Here is a 23,969-nt window from a genome sequence, read left to right as displayed (position 1 = left end):
ATGAGTGATGAAACACTCACAAAGGTAAGCAAAGTGACTAACAGCAGCGCTGTCTTTTTTTTTTTTTTTTTTTTTTCCGGCCAGCTGCACACCTTTGAGCCCACCCTTTCTTGTAGCCCACCTTAGGAAAACATCCTTGCCCCACACGACGCTTAGCCTAGTGTTTCCTCCCCAGCTTTAATCTTAGTGAAAAGAGCTTTTAACGATGAAGGGACCTGCCAAAGTGCAACAAAAGCAGGGAGGAACTTGGAGGGATACTTTCAGAGTGCTAGGCCTCTTTAATTTATCACCTGTTGCCTTTGGGCGGCCTTACCTTATAGCTCGCCCTTGGGCTTTGCACAAGTGTCTCTTTATTCGTGGATGTGCAAAGAACAAGGGATAACATGCACCAAAGCTGCTGCAAAGAAAAATGAGCCAACCACATTTTTGTTCACCTCAAAGTATGGAATTTTATTTGTCTTTGTCGTCCCCAAACGTTGGGGGGAAAAAAAACATCCGTATGATTTGTTACACAACTGTGCAAACTATACAAGGAGTAACAAATAGTAACGTCTGAACAATTTGTCCGCTTTCCTAAAGTCAGATTATGTTGATTTCATTTTATTGACTGTGACATGATATTCACTTTATCTTCGTCTGCCATCTTGTGGCGCTTTGTGGAAATGCAGTCATTTGATTTCCAACAGACGCGAAGGCAACGCTTTATGATCGTATGACGTCATCAGGCAGCTCCCAGGGTCTGGCTTGGCTCAGTTAGCTCACTGAGACCGAAGCGAAGGAGCTCAAACGGTATCGGACACAATTAAAACAACAATAAAACGCAAAACACAGAAACGACCGACTTTCCGAGCCAAGCGTAAAAACGGGCCGAGTGACTTGAGGGGGGCAACATGTCCGAGACGTACGGTATGTTCCTTTCGTTTCATTTTGTTTTTGAAATTGTCTGCGGAAGAAGCAGCTGTGATATGACAAGCGTTTAGCTGCGCGGCTAACTAGCTAGCTTACACGTTAGCACTGACTTGTTAATTATAAGACGCCGTTTATGTGTTGGTTTGTGTCGCTAACCTTCCGCCTGCGTCTTAACAAGACACACTCCGCTTCCGTAGCACTGACGCCGCTCCATTTGGCAGGTGGAAGTTGCTCGAACTTGAGCTGCGGTGACATGTCCGTACATGAAGAATGACTGGGCAGACACTGAGCTCCCGAAAATGAATGAAATATGACTAAAAAATTGTTGAAATGTCGTAGTACACTTTACTTAATTTGAGCTAAATTATGATATTTTCTATTGTGTGTTAGCATTAAGCTAATGGAAAACAATTTTATATTATGACAATAGATAAATCATCAACTAAATGATGTGTTTAAATGGAATATTTGCGGTTTTAATTTATTATCGTGGCTATTAACACAATATTTATCAGATTAAATTACTGTTGAATTATAATTGAATATCTGTTTTACAGTGTTAATCAAATAAAACCATTATTATCTCTGTAAAAGCAAAATTTTTGTACTGGATTAGATCATGCAGGTGTTCCTTTATCCTGGTAAGAATGGTGCATTATTCTTATAATATATAAAGTGTGCTCAGCCTAATGTATTGATTTCATCAACTTTATTTCTTCCATTTAATCAAATAATGTTACTCAACACCTCTCCTATTTTGTCATTAATGTGATCTTGTGATGCAACATCCTGCTGGGCCGCTGTCAAACCGATAGCGTCGGCGTGTTGCCGTCACACTGACAGCTTGATTGTCACACAAGACAAGACGAAAAAGCTGAGGCGAGCTTTTAGAAGCCAAGCATTTTGAATCTGTCAGCTGGGTTGACATGGTGGGAAAAAAGAAAAAAAAAAGGGTGTGAATTCACATCTGTGGCTTCGTGGTTCCGCTATCTGGTGCAAATTTATCATTAGACAAAATGACACCTCCAGTGAGCAAGTTCAAAATGTCAATCTAAATGTTGATTTGACCTCCCTGAAACTCTTCACGAAAAATAGATTTAATGGATAATAAAATTAGCATTTTTTGTGCTTTTTTTTTTTTTTTCTTTGGGTCTGTTGGAATGCCGCAGCGCACAAAAGCTTCTCAAATATCATCAACATGCTCGCTCGCAACTCCACGTCATCTCAGCCAACCGGCTTGTCTTCGTCCGTAGCAACAACATCTGTACAAACAGCTGGTCGGCGCGCGGCTACGCCGCACTCACCTAAAGCCACAATTTAACAGCTCCGACGACAAACATGTGCTAAAAGTTCTGCCTCTTCGCTTTCCAATGTGGCAAGTGCACACAAACCGTGTTGTGTGTGCGCGCTCGGTGATTACGAGGTTAAATAAGGGCCTGCCAGGAGCTGTGAGAAGAGGCTCTTGATGAGATTAAAAGGATTGTCTGCCGGCTCGGGATGTCCCCTGACATTTGCTTAGCGTGGATCTTTCCTCTCCTCTACTTTCAGATTTCCTCTTTAAGTTCTTGGTGATTGGCAGCGCCGGGACAGGGAAATCCTGCCTCCTCCATCAGTTCATTGAGAACAAATGTGAGTTGTGTTTTTAAAAGTTCTTAGCACAAGGGTGGGAAATGAATACTTGTGCGACTGCAGTCAAACAGGACTCCAACCACACTATCGGAGTGGAGTTTGGTTCCAGAGTGGTCAATGTCGCCGGGAAGACGGTCAAACTGCAGATTTGGGACACCGCCGGCCAGGAACGCTTCCGGTAACTTCACACTCTTTCTATCTCGAAACATATTTTTGTTATCAATTAAATCCAAAGTTGCTTTTCTTGTTTCACAGTTCAGTGACGCGCAGCTACTATCGGGGAGCAGCCGGTGCACTTCTCGTCTATGATATTACCAGGTAAAAGATTTTTGTCCTTTTCTTTTTTTTTATGATTATCAAGCAGACACACAATCTTGTTAAATGATTAACTGCTGACGTGAGAGAAATACGTCATACTATCCCCATATATTAGCAAATGATTCATTTTTTTTAAAAATGTCCTCCAGCCGAGAGACGTACAACGCTCTGACCAACTGGCTGACAGACGCGCGCACACTGGCCAGCCCCAACATCGTCATCATCCTATGCGGCAACAAGAAGGACCTGGAGGCCGAGCGGGAGGTCACCTTCCTGGAGGCGTCGCGCTTTGCTCAGGAGAACGGTAGCTCAAACACTCACCTTCTGCCTTTTCCACTTCTTGTTGTTTCCTCACCTTCTGTGTTTGCGCAGATCTGATGTTCATGGAGACCAGCGCTCTGACGGGAGAGAACGTGGAGGAGGGCTTTCTCAAGTGCGCTCGCACCATCCTCAACAAGATCGACTCAGGTGCTCATCCGTTTGATGCTGAATTGAAATTGGCACCTCAAGGCACGATTTTCATTTGCCGTATCATTTCTTGGCAAACTTAGAAACTCGGAAGGGCATGAAATCACGATTCCCTGTCCACTCGTTGATCTTTCTGCACCGGTCACTGATCACGTTTCCCTCCCCCAGGCGAGTTGGACCCGGAAAGGATGGGCTCGGGGATCCAATACGGCGACTCTTCGCTGAGGCAGCTGCGGCAGCCGCGAGGCAGCACCGCACAGAACAAGCAGCAATGTAGTTGCTAGGGTTCCGCACTCCTCCCAACGTCCTCACCCGCTCCACGCAACGTCCCGTACAGGTCAGTGAGTGACTCCTTATCGGACCCTCGTGTCGGAGCCAGTGTTTTGAAGGCTCCTTCTCTTCCGTGTTTGTGTGTGTGTGTGTGTGTGTGTCAGCTCCAGGTGTTTTGGGGTGTCACACACGCACACACCTCTGAGCACCTGGATGAGTGCTCTCGGAGACCACTGCGACTCCTGAGCCATGGCGTATTTATGGGATGGTCTTCGAGTTGTTACGAGTCGCGGGTTGTTTGTATGGGCTGTTTTTTTTTTTTTTTTTTTTTAATTCCTGTGCTTCTCATTCAGTTTTTTAGTCACACGCTGACGAAATTTGCACATCTTAGATTTATAAATTATTATTGTTGATTGATGTGTTGCTGGGTGTGCTCTTTTGCACTTGACTCTTTTTTTGGGGGGGGAAATGGAACTACTGTATTTAAATAGGAGAGATTTATGACGTCATCGCAAAGCTTATCCACATCGTTTTGCGTCAAATTGCACTTTTGTTACATTAGAGAACAGTATTGATTGGCCTTGTTTCAATCCATATAAAAGTAGATTGGCGTCAGTTTGATCTGGAGCTTGGCCACTCCTCGCCTAGAAGCACAAAAGTAGACCTCGGGCTCTAGTTGACCCAAGTCGTACTTACGGACCTCCCAAGTCACACTCCTCACGCAGACGTCACATTTGCCACATTTCTCGCAAAACGTTCGGACGTGAATAAGCACGTTTTCAACCGCCGGCGTCGTTTTTCACTTTCTCTCGCCAAGCCCTCGTCATGAGCAGTTCCCACATGTTATTGAGAGAGCAACGGGAAATTTCCTTCTCCTCTGCACCGCAGCCAGATAGCTTTGTGGGACCGTGAGTGCGAGGGAAAAAAAAAAAAATGGCCACTCGAGGTTCGTGTGGCCCAAAACCAATAAAAGCGTTTCTAATATCATCTCCTCTCGTGTGTACGCGTAATCACACTTTTTCATCTCGAGTGAGCAGACCAGCACACTTGAAGCAAATTCAAGTTATCAATCATTATCATCTATACAGCTATAAATGTACAAATTGCTTTCATTCTTTCTCGAATAGTTTGTCTACTTCTGTTTTGGGGTCACACTGACAAGAACAGCAAAAGTTGCGAGACTTTTTTTTTTTTTCTCTTCTTTTCAGTGTGGCCTCAACTCTCTTTCTTCTCTGCAAGTGCACTTTTACTTTTCAAATGTCTTGTTTATATACGCTGTAATTATAGAATTGTACATTTTCATTTGACTTGAAACTGTAATAAATATTTTAACTGTAGATGTCATCATTTCTTACTAAGGAACAACTGCGTGTGACAGGATACAGACCCCCCCCCCCCCCCTTTTTTTTTTTTTTAATTCCCGGGAAGAGTTTGTGTTACATGCAGCCGGTATTTTATGATGTCATCTAGTCTGCATTGATCCACTCAGTTGTTGCTTGGTAACAAATGCCACATAATCTTACACAGGACTGTACATGTATGTTGTAAATAAGAGTTGTCTTTAGAGAGTGTTGCCCATTGATTGTAATGATTATGCAATCCCCAGTAAATCTGCTTGTCCTTTTCCAGTGAAAACCCAGCAGCACCTTGTCATTCCATGTCTCTGACCACATAAAATCCCATAAATAATTCTCAATGGGATTTGGCGCACCCTGAAATGTAACAATGGCTTCACGTCACCTTCCACTGCGAAGCAGTTTGTCTTTAAGGAGCAACAGAGCGAGGTTGTAATATCACCAGGCTCGCATGATGAACAGTAAATGGCCGCCGCTGTGCCTCAATCGTCTTGATTTATCCCCTTGGCTCGGTTCAGTTACAGCCTGAGTGGTTTTATGTAGCCGGAGTGGATCTATCGATTGATTTATTGATCTTGGCCAGGCTGTCGGGGTGACCTCATAATTTGATTGCGTGAGGGCGTTGTAATACTGAGAGTCGGCCACAAGATGGTGGTAAATCAACGGGTGTCAGTATATGACGTCATTACTGTACTCTTATCCGAGGAACATACAGCATGGTGGACTTGGGCTTTCCACACCTTATTCAGTAGATGATAGTGTTGACATTGCAAAATAATTTCTTTGTAAAATTTTAATTTTCTTCTTGTAATGTAGTCCAGCTTTATTCCAGTGAATTTAGATGGAATTTTTTCCATATAGCAATCAATCCCGGCACAAATAATAAAAATAAAAATAGACAATTTGGGGCTAAACTTGTTCTCATACATCTTTTTATTTACACATAATGGGACATGTATTTAAACTGGGAGACAACAATGGAAAAAGAAAAGAAAAAAACAGTTCCATCAACATACTTTGATGTAAACAAAAGGGTAGCAGTACATATTCAACCAATGAACATAAAAAGCTTTTCTTATTTCATTCATATTTCTTATTTCATATTTTATTTGAAGCCATTAAGTAACTGGCATTTATCAAATGACTAAATACTGTTTGAAGCACATGTAGTGCGCTCTGGAATGAATGCTTCATTTTCTTATCCACATGATTAATATAAGACACAAGTATACATGTGCACAAACCATACTACGCAAACATCACAGTACTGCTTTATGAAACGTACGACAAACAAGCACCACGCCATGTCGAGTGATTTGTAGACTATATGATTTGAAATGCCATCTTGAGAAAAGACAGGTTGTCTTTGCACGCTCGCCTGGGGTGCACTTATTGGATCCACTCCGAAGCGCCTTCCAATTAAACTTAATAGTGAGCCATGTGTAAAATGCCAATGCTGAGTATGATATGACATGTTTTAAAAATTGCTTTTAAGTGCCGGATGCACTAATTCTGATGGCGCTTGTTCGTGACTGTAGTGCTCTGAAATCAAGGTTAATTAGGGTAATTGGATGTGACCACACTTTTGTAACGTGACGAAAAAGATGACTCACTCCCCAAATTTAAATTTCATATTAAGGGGTTACAAGCTTGTGCGAGACAACCAAAATGAATATCACTATGAATTTCAAGGTGTAGCGACTCCCCTTCATCCACAGGAGAGAAGCGAGGAAGGTATTTGTTGTCTATTCCAGCGACTGTAACATGAGGAGCTGCTTGAGGACTTTAGTCTGACTGGTTTCCCTGATCTCGCCGGCGAGGAACATCTCGTCCACCACCGTGTACACCTGGAGGAGGACATAACTCGGTTAAAAGCGTACAAGTAGATCAGCAGCACGGGGGGAAGTGGAAGACAAAAATAGTCAATGACTACCACAAACCACGGACTGAAAGTAGACGTGACATTATCTTCTTCCCCACTCGTATAAAGACTTCAGCTGGAATGTTGCGTCACCAAATGACAACTTGTCAAGTCATCATATTTTAAAAATAACCACCAAATGACCTAACACGGAGTCAGGGCTTAAGTATTTGGATAGTGACAGCCTTTATGATTTCTCTGTGGTAGCATCATTGAGTCGAAACAACTCGAGTAGCTTCTAGTGTGGAATGTTTAAAGAAAAAAAATGTCCAAACGCTTGGTTATTATTCAGTTGAAAACATGGCAAGTGTTAATTGAATACGTGGTCGTAATCTAAGTTTAAAATATGAAGTCATTAGCAAGCGCGGCAACAGCAGCTGGGGAGCCGTTTGTTGCTAAGCATTCTCGCCTTGACCTTCCAACGAGCGACTACCCAAAGTGTTAATTAGATAGAGGAACAAAACACGCTCAATGTCGTTTTGTTAACCGTTCTGTCAAGGTGCTCACCTTGTAGAAGTTGAAGACGAGGTCCAGTTCACACACGTTGTGAAAGTACTCATTGAGCACCTTGGGGGGGAGGGAGAGACATGCAGTCAAGTCGTGACTTCACGGTTTTTATAATGAGTACTGCACAAATAATAATTAATAGCATTTATCTTCAGTGTACTTCCCACGAGAATGTGATGAGGTGCAGCAGCCAAGAAAATGGCCATGATAATCATTAACAGACATTCCGGTACACCATCAGAGCATAAAAACGGAATCAATCATAGTTGACTTAGCGAGTAGCTCTACTGTATATAACATCATGCTGAGTGCATGTGCTTCGTACCTCCACAAAGTTGTGGATTCCCTCCAGATATGCCAGGTTATTATCAGTCACGTCAACACAAATGCAGAAGTAGAGTCCAGCATAGCGTCGGTAGATGATTTTGAAGTTTCGGAACTGTGGAAATAATACTTGGCAGGCTTAATTCTTTCATTTTGACCTCAAATTACTGTTCGCTTTATGATTCCTATATTGCTCACCTCCACAAAGTTAGTGTGCTTGGCATCTCTGACGGTCACCACTGCGTGCACCTCCTCGATCAACTTCTGCTTCTCATCATCGTCAAACTGCATGTACCATTTGGCGAGTCGCGTCTTGCCGGCTCGGTTCTGGATCAGAATGAAGCGGATCTGAAATGGACAAAGTCATATTAGACCAGGAGGAAATGTAGCAGTTTGTCACATTGCTACCTAACACCATTGCTTTGACGTGAAGCGCAATTTAAGAGACCGATTTCATTCAAATGTAACTAACTGATTCCTAAAATTAATTTCACTCTTCATATTTCTTTTCATTTTAGATCGTTTTATCTTTTGTGCAAATGCTTCCCGTGTTTGAAGCGATTTATAAGCGATTTAGCCAAGTGGCTATGCCTATGTTGCTAAATGGTTAGCATGCTAGCGATTATAGGCAGCAAAACTATTAAAAATGTATTACAATGACCCGCAATATATTTACCATGTTTTCCTTCTAATTAGAGACTTTATAAACTCCAACAAGGCACGTTCGTGGAATACTATGAAGTGGGTTTATGCCAATACATAAGTAATTCTTCCGACCGCTCGCCCGCTATCTTTTCCAAGCTATCAGGAAGTCGGAGAAAGAGTCATATTACGTTGCATGCTGGGAAATGAAGTCTTCATCAGCGCGTTCGGTGCTATCTTTGCGTGAAAGAAAACTACAAGAACCAGGGTACATCAGTAATGACTATCCTCGTGCTTAGATCACGTGATACTCGAGTCATTTGACATCTTTATGTTAAATGGTGCATCCTGCATTAGAATAACTTGAATATATATTTGTTTAATATTTAATAAGGATGAGCAATATCAAGAGGGCGTTTGCAATTTTGTCAGTTCCCGGCTAAATTAGACAGGGTGGAGGGATTGCACAACATTTAAGCAGAGGAATGTTTTGGCCCTTGAGACCAAAAAACCTTTTCAGCTGCAAGTCCAGAGAAAGGGAAGGAGTAAATTGGATAAGAAAAAATACAATGGCAAAGAAAGTTAACATAGCATTTTTATTGTCCTGTATTAGTTTTTCCTAATTCAAACAAATAATTGAGCAGTGTTTAGGCCAAGAGAAAATCAAAACAGATGAAAAACAGAGGCTTATTATTTTTAGCAGAAACTTCGGCCCTTGTTAATCTTGCTTCTTGTGACTGGGGTCATGCAAATATTGCTTGAGTGACACTGTGTCCGATGTGATTGGACATGAGCTTGTGTGTTTATTCAAGCAAAGGTCAGTCAGAGCACGTTGAACACTAACTGGCTGTTTATATATAGCAAAATATTGTTAACTATTGGGGCTCCGACATTGGATTTATCTTATTTACAAAAACATGAAGACAGGCGTGCGATTGACACTTGAGGTTGTCGTAGAACTATATGTTGCATCAAATTGACGTCATAAAAAGAATTATATCCTGATTCCTAATATATGTTTTGCCCTAATGAAAGTGGCAAGTGACAATTATTATCATTACTGTTTTTTTAATATAATGTATATATCTAATAGTTCTTTTTCCCTCAACAACACAAGCTAATGGCATTCAAGGACCCCCCCCCCCTCCCAAAATGGGCATATTCATTATATACGATTACAAATTATGAATGATTTTATTGTTTTCTCCCTGTTTAAACATCATGATGCATTTCTTGTATCAGTTTTGTGCCTATTAATATGAACGAGTCAATAACCCTTAGTTGTGGATGATTCTCATTTTTAAAAACGTCATAAAATGATTCTAAAGTTATGTCAAATGAGAATGCAATCAACATTGGAGAGAGAGTGAGAGAGCTCGTGTGCCCGCGCGTGCGCGTGCGTGTTGTAATAGTGTGCATGAACCACTGGGCGAGACTGTCTCTCTGTGTTGGCCGCGAAAGAGGAGGGGAGATGCTGCCTGGAGTCAAGAGAAGGGCCGCCGCCATTATTGGGAAACTGACAAAAAAATAAGACTCACCACACACCGTCACACATTTTTATTTTTTTCTAGCCTGCCAGCAGCTCAACAACACCAGCGAAGAGAACGGGAATCCAACCTTTTTTTTTTTTTTTCTCCCCTTCCGCTGGGATCATTGAAGACATCTCGCCCCCTTTCCCTCTCCTGGCGAATCTTTTATTTTGGACATAACAAAGGAAATAATAATAGCTGCAAACAACGTGGTGGCGAAGCAAGAAAAACAAGACTCCTGAGAGGTCGTTTTGAAAACCAGGAGAACCCTTTCCCCCCCTTTCTTTCTTGTTCATAGGCGAGCTGAAGACGACTTTGTGCGGCATTTTTTGCTCGCTTTTCCCCCCTTTCCTAGCATTCAGTTGTTGGTTAGCCCTCCGGCACACACGCAGATAAAAGCTCATGTGAAAACTTCAGACGTGAGAGTCCAAAGTGACAAGAAATGGACATTTAGACTCTTTTCGTGCCCTGGAAGCGGATAATAATCGATGAGAGTGTTGGCGCCGTGTGTTTTTGTCTTTTTTTCAAGACTCTACGAAGAGGGAAAGGAGTGGACGCAATCCGGAGAGGAAGGAATGTTATGGTACGTAGCCTACTTCCTTTTAAATCTTCCCCAATCTGAAATGTGCGCTGCCAAAAATCATGTGTGATTATTTTATGCCACTTGTTTGAGAATCCGAACCAGGAGTCAGCACGTTTACCAAAAAAAAAGGCTTGCGTTGACCCCCTTTTGTAGTAATGATCATAATTCATTTGATCGGATTGATGCGCGTGTGTTCATTTCTCGCTGATTCATGGGAAGTTTACAGAGGAGAGGAGAGGAAGGCGCTCAATAAGCATGGATGCCATCCAACTAAACATTAAAACGATTGTTTGGTGCCCTGCACCTGGAATATGTTGTTTGCCAGGCTTGTGTGTTGCTTTTAAATAACAATGGGGGCGGGGGGTATTTATTTAACTCACGTCTGCGGTTTATATGATCAAAATAGAACCACTCAAGTGGATTTAAGTCTTTTTTTTTTTCGTTTTCAAGTTGTCAAATTGACAGTTCGAGCACCAAATATCAAAACCTGAAACGGTGTGTAAAATCACACTATTTCTATGTCCCTCCCATGTTTTATAATGATTGACTTACGACCTCATGTTAACAATTAAAATAGGCGTTCATATTTTCGTGCACAGAGCCGGTCAAACTGTGCGTCACGCTTACTGCAAAGTGGTCGTTGCCCCCCCACCCCCTCTGCCGGCCACTCCCTTTCAGTGTCCCCCCCCCCCACCCCACCGCTGGACATCTGGACACTTCATTCCAGGAGACGTCTCTCGAAGTGCCACACTGTTTTAAGATAGATGTCGAAGGATTTCAAGCGAGATACCCGACCGGTGGCGTGTGTGGGCGGGCGTGCATTGCTGTGTCACTGCCGGATCGAAGAACAGAACAGGAACTTTAATTGCAGACGTGAATGTTGGTGTTGTCTCCTTTGCTCAGTAAATCTGTCATCGACAAATCTATGATAACCAGTTGAAGGGTGTATTTTGTGTGTTTAGTGTCTGTCAAGTGTCACATGTCCCAATAACTGCTCAGAGCAAGTGGGGGGGAAAAATGTCATTTAATGCTGGGATGATCTTAAATCAAGTGAGTTTCCAATTTAATGATGATTCACAAAAGTATCTGCATATTTTATCCGCCATGCTTCCCTCAGATAGTGGAAGCAATTGAGGCAAAATGGAGTGTGGCCACTTTAGAGCACCTCGTTGTTGGCCTCGAGTGCAGATCATTTTTCTCATGGATGAACAGAGATTTTTTTTTTCCTGTCCGAGCAAATACTTTGACTCATCCATGCCTGCAACTTTTTTTTGATGAGTCTCCCTTTCATCGTGCTTAATCAACTGCCTGGCGGTGAGAATCGAGTCAACGCTCATCCTCGGTGCTCGCAGGTAAAATGCGTTAGCATCTGTCAGCACTTCTGCTCCTCGCCTGATTGGGCTCATTGCAGCACGGCGGGCCCCGTACACAATCACCCTCGCGCCGACTGCCATCGACTCGAGTCGATTCCCGTCCCGGGATTGAACGGAGGCTGGCTCGGCTTGTCAGGCCGTGAGCCAGACGTGTGGACGCGTACTCCGATTAGGTGACTAGAAGTGAGATTAAGTTTCTCGTTATCTGGACAGCAGCGAGGAAAAGTGAAGGGGTGTGCTCTGCTCTGCTCTGCTCTCCTGGACGTTTTGAAAAATGCTCCTTTTTAAATCACAAGAGCTCAATTGAGAGATGGTTATTTGAAATACAAACAAGGCTGAGATTTGAGTTCCATGTCAGCCCATGCTTTTATTCCCTCCCTCTTGGGCCTACCTGTCAATGGTTCCTCACTCATCAAAAACGATATACTTTGGCAGCAGAAGCTTGCTTCTAAGTCATCCGTAAGCTCGTTTGATGGAGAATTGAGCTAATTATATCAGGCCGTTTTGGTGGTCCACATTACAGTCACCATGTGGCTCAATGGCGGCTTTGTTTTGCTGAGCGATTATTCGTCAGAAAGAGAGAGGTGCATTCTGGGATGATTGCATCTGAATTTCCATTCCCAAGTGTGGCCGGTTGAAACGAGGCTCTCTTCTCCCCCTCGGTCTTTCAGTCGCTTTGCATATTAACATTCAAATAGAAAGACCTGTGCTAGTTCCCCCCGCCCCCTTATAGCGCTTTGGAGCTACTTTATCTGAAGAGCTGAAATATGTGTGACCTCGAGTCAGCAGTTCCGCTTGTGCCTCGCGTACACTCCCCGGGAACGAAAATGGCTATTAAATATTGCCGACACTCATTGGCCTTATGATAGATTGCTCATTGAGCAACTTTGAATGGAGCGTTAACAAAAATTGCATTTGCCCTGTATTATATCTAGCTCAGCTTATACCGATATTGTTTTCCAATTCCGATGACGTATTAAGCACGATTGCTGGCGCTGGAGCTTTTAGATATGATTAATGGCGCTTCGAGGAAGTGAATACCATTAAAGTGGTCTTTTAAAAGAAGAGCCCACGGTGACATCATTTCCGTGGTGGCTTCGGAAATATTAGACCACGATGGAAGAATCGGGATTCCTCCTTCCTGCTAGGCTGTGTGCCTTGGTATGCAGTTTTTATTTTTGTTAGAGTCGCTTTTATTAATTGGATGAATTCGATTCCAAAAAGGTGAAAGTAAAATCTGTTCCTCCTAACTTCTCTTGCATTGTTTTTCCACTTTAATGATACCTTTTTATCTGATGATCTGAATTTTTATCTGCCTTATCTTGATTGACGGGATCATTGGTAAATATTTACCTTGTTAAATTGACGATAGCTTGGTGTTTTGACTGCTTCTGTTTTGTGCTCTTGCTACTTTTGGTTCTGCAAAAGGTACTAATACTTCCCTTGGAGCTCAGTAATTGGTCCTGAAGGGTTTGTGTGGATTTTACCTCGAGGAATATTCCCCGGACTCCGATTGTACCTTGGGAGTGAGTTTTGCGAGCAAACTGCTGTCGGTTTCTGCTTCAGGGCTTCGCTCCTGGTATGTGCCCTTTCAGCTTTGCACTCCGGGATCAACCAATCAATGACGACCGTAAAGTAACTCTGCTGCTTGGCTATTGGCCACGGCTGAATTCCATGACTCAGCGTGTCTCTAAATAAGATGTTATGATTGAGCTGCTGCCAGCCAAATGAGGCCACCGCCTGGAGTTCACTAGGTTGTACTTTTGCTGCTTTTTAATGGGTCACGGAGACCCCCCCCCCTCGGGGGATTGTCGCGTCATTTTTTTCCTTTTGTATTGTTGATCGTTACGTGTGTAATGGTATCAGATTATTCTTGAGTGGGTGAGTCCATGTTTAAGCAGAGACAGACCTGCTACACGCTTGTATTCAAGAATATTGTTAATAGTGGCGATAAACAAAATAAACAAACACATAAATTAATAAATTGAATTTTTAGATCAAATCTGTCTTGGTTTTTGTTTATACATTGACGATTTTGATTTTGTTTTCACTGTGCTGGCTTTAATTAAGCTAACAGTGTATGTTAGCTTAATTAAGCTAACGGTGTATGTTAATGCACTTTAAATTTTGTTACTTTTACATTGAATTCAATTCGGAGTGTCAGTAATAAGCGTGGAACAAGAATCTTTTTGAAGACCTGTTTGCCATCTGCCAGACTGCACAGCGAACGCTCAGGGAGTGCAGAATATAACGTCAAGCTGATCAAGCGGTATTGGCGTCACCATGGACACCGCGAGCGATATCGACGCATCCCTAATTTTCAATATCGGCCCCTGCCGCCACTTTCAGCAGGACTCACAATCCGTGCTGCCTGCATGTGCTAAGCCAATAGCTTTGTTTTGATGACTCACAATAAATCCATGCAAAAAAAAACAAAACCCCAAAACAATCGAATCACTGTTCTCGGGCATCTGTTTTGGACAAAAAAAATACGGTTTTGTCCATTTTCCCACGTCCCTTATCTCATCGTGTAGTTTTTTAGGCATTATCCGGGGGCTTGTTAAGTTCAATGATGCTTTTCAGAATGTCAGCCAAAACAGTTTTGAAAATCCCGATTGAGATTGTGCGTACTGTCCAGCAATCTAGTTTTTGCTTGCTTCGTCATCGGTTGTGTGACTTTAACTACCTCGAGGTAATTAAAGCCGGCCGCCTTAGTCACAGCCGGGCGAACATCTTACAAGAAACGAGAAAATTAGCCGCAGATAGCAACTCCCACAGGCCCGGAGCTACCTCAGCCGACCCGCGTTTTCACTTTCCTCCGTTGACTTTTTCCCTTTCTCTTTTGTTTCTCACGTCTTCTGCTATTTTAATTCGGCCATTTTGAGGGCGCTACGCAGTGTAATGCGGTTGAGGACGCAAGAAGGGCGCCGCCTTGTCACCCAAGGTTTGACTCAGATGCCACTTCAGGGGGTTCCGACCACAGCGTTGGCCTTTGGCGTGTCCACGCCAACACGTGTCATTTGCTTTCCGGAACTTTGCTTTGATGCTGGCATTTCAACGTTAGAGCATCGTCGTTATTTTTCTAGTATTTACTGCTTGGTAGAAACAAAGTGACTCAATTAATCCAACTCGCCTTCTGTCAAAATTGTTGGCCTTTGAGTGGTGTGAAGATATGTTAGCTATATTCGATACGACCCGGTCCAAATCCTTGGCCCCGGCCGGCAAAGGTTTACGCAAGCCCCGGGATGATGACTAAGCACCTTTCATGCTTGGGATGGCTGAGCCGGCCTTTATCGATCGCAGCGCCACTGCCTGTTAGCCAGCCACCACTTAGCTAATGATGTCCACACCATGCTATTTCCTCGTGGCTTGGGGGAGGGCAGCCATAAAAATAGCGAATCCACCCAAAAAACCCTCTCGGTGTTGTTTTATTTGAATGTAGCACTCTATTTACTTCCCGTCTCCTTCCCACTCGGCGCTGGCAGTCGTTTTTGTGGTGCTGGCGGCTCCATCTGCATGAAAGAAGGACAGACGTCAGTTTCCGACAGGCTGCCAGGTTCTAAGTCTTGACCTTGTTTGTCGGAGTCTCGGTTGTTGGACAAACAGCATATGAATGTGACGAATGGCCCGTTTGAAATGAGAAGGAACACTTAGTAGATATCATGAGGCTGATTTTCATTTTTCCCCCACTGTGTCTCAATGCCGTAATTTCCCAGGATGCCCCAAAGTCCCTAGTTCTTGTGTCAGAGTTCATTTCCTGCTGCGGGGCTGTTGAGGATCCACCATTTTGTTACATTCCTGTTGCTCAGAAAGTGTGCCTTCTTACCCTATCTTCAAGGATCTCGAGCTTTGAAGGCCTATCGGTGAATAAACAGCATCTCTTTTACGAATAAATCAAGTCGAAGATCAACATGACAAAAAGCCGGCATGTTTTTGTGAGCTGTTTTTTTTTTCTTTCTAATCAAAGTGTTACGTGTCCCACCATTCAATCCCTAATTCCATCGCTGTGCTGACTTGCATGTATGTCAGAAGTTGTAGAGATAAAAGTAACACGGGTGAAGAATGTAAACAAAGTTGTTTTTGACAAGAGCGGCCGAAGCACACGGCGGCTCGTGTTATTCACGGTAGTCGAAGAAAGGAGAATGCTGACTTTTTTTATTTTTTTTGGTCCAATAAGGGAAAAGGTCATTGAGAATGCAGTTTGTCAGGTCAGGACGAGCTCGGCCTGTTGTGGCTTCCATCCAAGTCTAAAAGACTTTAGAGGCGTCTTTTAAAATATCATTTCAATTATGAAAAAACCTCGTAGCTATTGTGATTGCCAACATTGGAAGGAAGAGCTCCACGATGATGAGTCACGTTAGCAGTCATTGCTGGCTTTATTTGTATCGCACAATAAGACTTTATTAAATCCACTCTATGACGAGCGATTACTCATTTAGCGGCAGCGAGCCAGAATGAACAAAAGCATAAGGTTTGATTTTTTTATATTTTTTGTGTCGCCGAGCCATGATGACTCTTAAATAAGACGTTGCAAATTGATATTGCGCGAATGTGCAAATCCATTTCTGGCATGACATTTTCACACTGCATATTTTTACGTCGTTTCTTTTTTTAAAGGGCTCATCCGTCCAATTGGATCAGCATTTGATAATTATGTGGGGAAAAAAAATCAATTGTTCTGCTCGATGTTTTAAATTGAAATTCAAACTTGTGGATTCCATTTTGTCTCAATTGAGTCAATCGTTTGGCAAATTTACGATCCTGAAAATGGCCGATTAACTCCATCATTGTGAGCTTGCTAGTCCAAAAAAGCCTTGTACTTGTAGCAATCAGCATTTTTAAGTTTTCACTCAAGTGTGTGCCAGGATGACACAAAGTACTGCTGATGTTTCATTTAACGTGTCAAAGACGACGGACGGCGTCTTGGAACGAGTACAGAGAGTCCATACAAAAGTCTATTTCCAAAACAATCACAGATTTTCTCGCTGAGGTGTGACATAAACAGGCGGAGGGGATTGCGTCACGCTGCCGCCATTGCAAAGAATTTCTTGTTTGTGTGCAGTTTGGTCCAACGAAGCGACTCAGCGAGTTGAACCTGCCCTTGAACGGCAGCTCTAGCTTACGAACCGACCCGACATGAACGCTGCGTGCCGCTACGGAGACTCCCGTTGTTCTTTTTTTTTTTTTTGCTTCAGAACTATGTAAATATGTCCTCTGGTTGTCCCCACTCAGTGTTTGGCCATAACAAATCCAATTCTGGGAAATTGTGTAACACTGAGTGTTCACGTGAGTTTTTTTTGTTCATGAAGCCCGGATCGTTTACCCGCCCACGCCTGGTTCTCTAGGGTTCGGACTTGACAGGAGACATGGATGGATGATGTCAGTCTTCTCCTCATGGGATCCCCCCCCTCAAGGGTGCTTTGAGGTTGGGCACCAGCTCCAAAGTGAGCACAGGAAGTGGTGATGGCAAAGTCCACGGGGGACGGAACAACTCGCTGCTGTTCCATTTTGGGTTTTTTTCATAAGTCAGTGCTAAAACCCGAGACAGGATGTGGACATTCAAAAACAGTTCATGGCTTGTGTGTGATGTACATGCAGTGTGCTTAAGCACAACACACAGTGCTAATCCATTTAGTTTAACTTTAAAGAATCAACTCACCTGTTTCCACTTTTAACCTTTTTGGTTTTTTTCTATTACCCTCAGTGGTGCTGGATTTTGCACACTATTGATTTGAGCTTGACATTTAGATGTCAGGGCTGTCTTTTATGTATATAAAAGAATTGGTCACATAAAAAAAAAGTGGCCTCGCAAAGGCTAAGAAAAAAAAAAAGTAATATTTTGCATATGTCGCTTTCCTCCGTTCAACAGATGTCGAGGAAATCCACCAGCAGCCCTTCTCTTTCTTCTCCGTCATTCTTTCATCCTCTCACCCGCTCCCGGCTGCTGATTGGCTGAACGGAAAGATGCCGTTTTGCCATCTAATCTGCCAGCCAGCAGATCGCCACTGATGGGCCTGTGCAGAATGGCTTTAGTAAATTACTGTTCCAGGGTAGAGCAAATCCCTTCTATCAGATAGCGCCTCTCTTTTCACTCCAGCCTCCTTTCTAGTGGCTACGTCCATCATGCTTTGACTTTATCTCTCCATCGCCACCTCGTACGCCCGTTCTCTTCTTCTCCCTCGCCACTTTGCCCTTCCCGTTACGTTTGTTGTTTGGCTGGCTTTCATCATTTAAACACCTCCACTTGCTCTCTCATTGACGGGGCGGCCGAGCGGAGGAGGAGTTGTCGGAAAATAGACGCTCGGCGGATTTGGATCAGAGGCTGTTTACCGCCTAACAGACCGCCTGTGACCACTTTCTCAGACACCCTAGTGCGTCGGCGCTTGTTAACAAGACGGAGCCGTCCTGAGGGCGGCCATCTTGCCCAATCTGTAGCGACTACACATGAAGAAATGAGCGTCTTTTGTTTCGTCCACCGCACAATTTTTGTGGAATTTTTTCTCTTTGTGTTTCTAGAACCATCTCTTGCCCGAGATGTTGTTCATTGGCAGAAATAGAAAGCAGAATCTAGCCAAACTCGCTGTGACCTCGTGTGTCAACACTTCCAAAATCACGGCTCTGTGCTGGCACCCGGCGATGTCATACTAACGCTGCTTACTCATTGGCTGTAAAACTTGGCACTCCGGTCTACCAACTAACCTTGTTTAGGAGGCGTGTAAGGACCACACACACACACACACACACACACAGTTGTAGGTACACAAACATTTAAAGTGTTTTTTTTCGGGTGGTATTTCAGGAAAACCTATTATAGGCGCATTTACTACACAGACACTCTCACCGTGTTGTCAACAACATTCAGTACTATTTTAAAGTCTTATTTGACATAAATAGGTCCGTGTAATGCAACAAAACAGTTAACACAGTTAGCCGAGACACCTTTTGTCTGATAAATACCAGTCGGTGATCCCCGCCGAGTCCCTTCCCCCCTGAAGGCAGCAACCAGATGTTAGAACATGTTTGTGAGCTTGTTGTCCGGTTTTTGTGGCTTGAGGGACGTGGAAGAACATGCAGCTGCAGCAGAAAGCTGACAAGCTGTAAGAACAATACCTTGATGTTTAATCGCCATTTGTCTTGGAAGCTTTTGCTCCCATAGGAAATCAGGGTTGTTAATTCTACATATAGTTTTTGAGACAAAAACTAAAACACTTTTCGTGTTAACATGTGAAATAATAATAAAACATGAATGATAATTGCCTTTATTTATTAGAATTATGATATGGACAACAGAGGAGAGTATGGAATAATTGTTTTGTGTTATTTCAGAAGACCATCCCAAACCTGCTAGAAAAAAAAAGCTTTCCATGCTAGCTGTTGGAATGCTAACATTACACATATGCTACGCTAGGCTAGACATATGCACTCAAATCCTTTCCCCTGCAATATGGAACCCAGCTGTCTCATTTACCAGACATTTAAGATGTCTGCTCGTTAAAAAAAGCTGAGCTGGTCGTTTACGTGCCTGCTATTGCTAACACGACGACGCTGTTAATGTGGCGGTGGGCCTTATTTTTGGCAAAGCCAAAGCTTCTTCATCACGTCTGTCTCTTTTGATACCCAGGCAACCAAACGTGCTATCACGGCGGCCGCTCGCTATCCCGCCCACACCGATGTCGCAGCCGCTAATCTCTGGCGGCATTAAAGGCCATGCGCTGAATTTATGTCGGCCCGCCACAGGAAGAAAAGGGGAAGTGAAGAACGGTTTGAGGAGGTTGACAGATAAGGTTCTTGTGCTTTCTGTGCGGGGCTTTTTAAGCCGTGTTAAGCTGCTTAATTAGACATAATCTACAGGCCCCAGACTGAAGCGGAACTAATGAAGTTAAAAGACTCAAATCCCAAATCCTGCCATCGCGCTCGCCACCGTCCAACTCGTGGCGGCACTTTCCGAATTCACTGTCTTCCGTTCGTACTGATTCGATAAGATCTGCAAATTCCTTGTCGCGGCAAATTTCAAGTACTGTTGAATTTTCGAACAAGAAGACTATCTGTTGCTTTTCCAGACCAACTGATTCAAATATGCTTGCGGTCGGGAAAAGTCAAACATTGACTGATGAGATTTTCTCCTTGGTATGATAAGTTTATTATAAACTGTCACTTGCTACTCACGCAGTGACCTTTTGTTCAAATCATCGTCGCACAGATGAACAATAAATGTAGTGGAAGATGTCGCTGAACTTGATGAAAGTCGCACACGCGCAAACCAAACGAGAGAGGACATAATGACTGGCTCTGTCAAGCCAAGGCGCCTCATCACCGAATTCTCCAGCCATGCAAACTCCTGACTCAGAATGTTGGGAAAGTGGTGAGCAGTACAACAAGTTAATTAAAGAGGGTTTTTTTTTTTTTTTTTTGCCTTTTAGCACATTTTGGACTCTCTCACCCGCTGTTGTTCTTCTAGCATCTTTTGTGTATTCCCAAAAAGTTTTTGTTTGACCTAATTTTCTTCCTTTATCTCAAACTTCATAAGGTACACGTGTGTCATGACAAAATGTCTACCTTTAAAAAGATAATAATGTTTCTAATATGGCAAAGACAGCAATTTTATGGACTTGAGATATTTTTTCAACAGTTTTTGTAAGATCCCACTGTGATTGGCTGAGCCAGTTGGGTGGGCGGGGCCAGTGGAAGATGATTGTGAGGATGAGAGAAATACTGTTGGAGGCTTTTTTGTGGTGACATCGAATGTTCATAATTGCCGAGGTTATTGATCCACCACCACCGCTCGTCTTTGTGTCATGGTCGAAGCAGATGCTACAGTATATCGTCTTTCTCTTAATGGTTGCATGAGTGATTTTGTTGAGAACTGACATGAGGATTTAGGCTGTAAATTCTAAGTGGGATACACTGCGGTTAGTATCTTGGTTAAAACGAGCGATCCGCCGAGGTTGCCGTATCCCCGCTTGCCGCCACTCGATATTACTCCGGCTTCTTTGTTGTCTCTTCAACAGCAATTATTTGACCCTCAAATGAGCAGATGGTACTCTGGTTGTAGCTCTGCAGCTGAGCGCTCGCATCCTCACCTGGGTTGCCTCCCCAGTGAGCGGCTTTTAGATGGTGAGTGATGTGGGCGTCAGCAGATCAAAGTGTACGGTTAGCTTAGGTGAGTTTATTTTGTTAGCATTTAAGCAGTAAAGCGATCGTGTTTGTCATTGACTTTTTTTTGAGGGGGGGCATTGTAATATTTTCCTGCCTAGCGACTGCTAACTTAGCTAACATATATGCTAACGGTATGTTGACAATTGTAGAGTGTTGGTTCTGTTTTTCTTCTTTTTTTTTTTTAAAGTATTTTTCAGCAGAATTACAAGCTAATGAATTCTTGATAGAACTACAGACTTTCAAACTTCATTCAACCTTGGTTCTTCATTCCAGTCAGCAACAGTCAAGGTTCATTAGGATCAAGTCAAGGTAAACACTAGCCTCCCTTAATTTAGTTGATCAGACTTTGAAGGCAATTTGTCTCTGTCCACATTTATTATTCCCATTTCCATTCCAACTTTCCCTCCAGTCTGCTGCCTCTATTTCTTACCTTCTTGCACGATGATGGCCTGCATTGTGGTCTTGCTTGATTAGCTCTCATATGACGCCACAGGCGGCTTTGTTTAGTGCCCGAACAGCGCGGTCGTTGGAAGGATGAGGATGGAGAGGAAACGGCGAAGGAAGAGGTAGAGGATGCTGAAAGGGGGAGATAAAAGCCGAGGGGGGGGGGGACTCGAGAGCAGGTGGGGAGGAGGAGATAAATGAGACGGGGGAGAAGGAGGAGGAGAGGTGATGGGAGGACGGCGATGTCGAGAGGAGAGGATAGAGGAAGAAAAAAAATAAATGACCTTTCCTCCTGTGCTTGGTGAAGATAACTGTTTAGAAATGCTGAGGTGGACAGAAGAAGTCTTCCATCCAACAAGAGCCACTTTCAATGGCGGACTTTTTAGTTCCAGTTGAATTACATTTTGATTTCCCGCTCATTTCGGTTTCAGTTTGGTCTCGGGAAGAAATGGTTATCCGACACATCGCTGATACGTGGCGGTTATCTTGTCATATCTCTGTATAAAAATACAATGAGAGGCAGCACCCGTAAAGCGTTCCTTCATGCCTTATGAAATTCTCTTCAGCCTTTTCCAGCGCAGCGTGTGCGTGCGTGCGTGCGTTGGCTTTTGTGGGAAGCCAGACTGCAAATGGAACGGAGCCCACCGTGAGGGTTGACAGTGTTGTCTCGTTATAGCTGAAGGGCTACATGGGCACTGAGTGCCATGTGTTGCCGAGGGAGACGCAAATGTCTCCTACCGAATCAAGCTTGAGCGCTCGCGTGAAAATACGACTCGATAAACCCCTTCCTGTCTGTCATGCCAATAAGCGATTCGCTTTCTCTGTTGGGTATTTCTTTTTTTTTTCCCCCCGTTCCTCCCTCTCCTTACAAATGTGAAGAACACAAACATCCATTCACACAAAAGCGGGAAGCAAAAATAAAGAAGGCCTTATCTCTTCTGGCAGAGACACTTTGTTCACGTGATTGCACGCTGATGAATAATAGATGTGCGTACACACGGACGGACGCACGCTCACGAGTCACACTCTTCGATGATGCTGACACGGGGCCCTTGTACAGTGCCGAGGGATGAGGACTCTCCAGGGATCTGCTGATGAATGGGAGTGTTGTCACCAGTCAGGTCCAGCTGCCTTAATACTGCACGCTCGGCTTTTTTTTTTCATTTTTATGTATGGTGTCCAGTAAGACAATTGGAGAAAACCCCCAAGCATTGCGTTCTATATTAATTGGACTTGTCATATCTCCAACAAGTGAATTTGCACCTGTGCACTTCACGTCATGCTTCAGTCGATGCTGTTCATTTAGCTAATTGTGTGCCAGTCGTAGTTAGGGAGGGTCTCTTGCGGCCATTTCAGCGTGTGTACAATATGTCCCGGGGGAAAAAGAAATGGTGCCACAGCAGCAGCAGCAAAATAATTTTCCAACAGAAGCATTTGCAATTGGGTGACGTGTACACTTTATTTCAGCCCGGCGGAGCGGCTGTACGTTTTTATTATGTGATATCGCAAAGCCCACAGCTCAACGGCTCTTTTTTTATTTTTTCTCCTCGTCTTCTCCAGACTATTGCTCTCAATGGGATATTTTGTACAAGACAAACAGTACATGTACTAAAAAGAGACACACTTGGAGGTACAAAAGTTCTGTTTTATTTTATTGTGTGTAGTGCCAAAATGTGAACTGTTTTATTTATCGAAAAGCTAGAATGTATGAAATTTTGATTGACCTTTTCAGGCCGGGGTCGGTACTGTCCGCGGTGACCTGAGTCAGCGTCGTACTGGCATTGAAGCCACCATTCAATGCTATGCCATTTTAAATGTATCTTTGACATCTATATCCGTCAAATCCGTTAATGTCAAACCCCGTCCAATGTCACTAAGTGAGCCAATGGCAAGGAAATGTTATGCTTGAAAAAAATGCTCAGCCTGAGATGTCAAAAGTTGACGGCTCAAATAGCCTGAAATAAAATCAGCTGTAACTTAATGAATATATTGCGATCAATAAGGTTTGGATTTGTTTTTCTTGGCTCAGCAATCTACCAATCTCCAAATAATAACATTTGAAGCCATAGAAGTCACTCACAATGCTTAATGAACCCTCAGAAGCTCAATTTCAGTTGTGAATTTTGATGACAACTCACTGACGTGTGCTTGAAATAACTTGAACTCAGTTGTTCATTTTGACAAGGATTTATCACCCCAATTACGTTGAGGTCCAACACACACACACTCGTAACATGGTGTCAACGCCACGTGTGTCTGTCATGATCGAAATGGAAATCCGACTGGAGGTTAGCATGTCAGCGTGCATAGCGCCCCGACAAACGCACCTCCTGACAGGCCAATTAATGTGGACGTGTGCGGATGGGATTTAATATGGCGTGCGGCGGGAACCAGCGGGACAATATTTACCAGTGCGGTCAGGGCTCAATCGACTTTAGATTGGTCTTGCCGTTCCTCAACGCGCCATTTGTCTTCTAATTCGTAGGATTTAATTAGCCGCCTTCGTTATTGTGCCGGGAGTTTGATTTAGCTTCTGTCTAG

General features: G+C 43.4%; 3 protein-coding genes across 4 annotated transcripts in view; 2 read left to right on the top strand and 1 right to left on the bottom strand.

Annotated features, from left to right (window-relative positions):
* The first annotated feature begins 717 nt into the window (after window positions 1-717).
* rab4b (RAB4B, member RAS oncogene family) lies at window positions 718-5,233 on the top strand. Of its 2 annotated transcripts, XR_007482808.2 has the most exons (8): window positions 718-906; window positions 2,458-2,538; window positions 2,602-2,716; window positions 2,794-2,856; window positions 3,006-3,160; window positions 3,229-3,324; window positions 3,493-3,661; window positions 3,759-5,233. XR_007482808.2 is itself a non-coding variant. In XM_049726097.2 (7 exons), exons 1-7 carry the CDS (start codon window positions 891-893, stop codon window positions 3,606-3,608), a joined length of 642 nt encoding a protein of 213 aa, XP_049582054.1. In that variant the 5' UTR covers window positions 719-890; the 3' UTR covers window positions 3,609-5,233. The 2 variants fall into 2 exon arrangements, 1 of the variants encoding a protein (XP_049582054.1); XM_049726097.2 differs by having other exon boundaries at window positions 719-906; window positions 3,493-5,233.
* A 631-nt stretch (window positions 5,234-5,864) lies between these two features.
* Window positions 5,865-8,541, bottom strand: ap2s1 (adaptor related protein complex 2 subunit sigma 1). Its single transcript, XM_049726099.1, has 5 exons — window positions 8,378-8,541; window positions 7,900-8,049; window positions 7,703-7,816; window positions 7,378-7,437; window positions 5,865-6,796 (listed from the first exon to the last, which is right to left on the bottom strand). Exons 1-5 carry the CDS (start codon window positions 8,378-8,380, stop codon window positions 6,695-6,697), a joined length of 429 nt encoding a protein of 142 aa, XP_049582056.1. The 5' UTR covers window positions 8,381-8,541; the 3' UTR covers window positions 5,865-6,694.
* A 1,214-nt stretch (window positions 8,542-9,755) lies between these two features.
* The window catches only part of arhgap35a (Rho GTPase activating protein 35a), a 36,445-nt gene continuing 22,231 nt past the window's right edge, over window positions 9,756-23,969 (top strand). Inside the window, exon 1 of the mRNA XM_049726086.2 lies at window positions 9,756-10,455. The gene's annotated coding sequence lies outside the window, so the exon portion shown is untranslated. The remainder of the gene's footprint in view (window positions 10,456-23,969) is intronic.

This window comes from Syngnathus scovelli, chromosome 7, assembly GCF_024217435.2.
Source record: "Syngnathus scovelli strain Florida chromosome 7, RoL_Ssco_1.2, whole genome shotgun sequence".
Lineage (NCBI taxonomy): Eukaryota > Metazoa > Chordata > Actinopteri > Syngnathiformes > Syngnathidae > Syngnathus > Syngnathus scovelli.
This window is presented reverse-complemented; position numbering and strand designations above follow the sequence as displayed.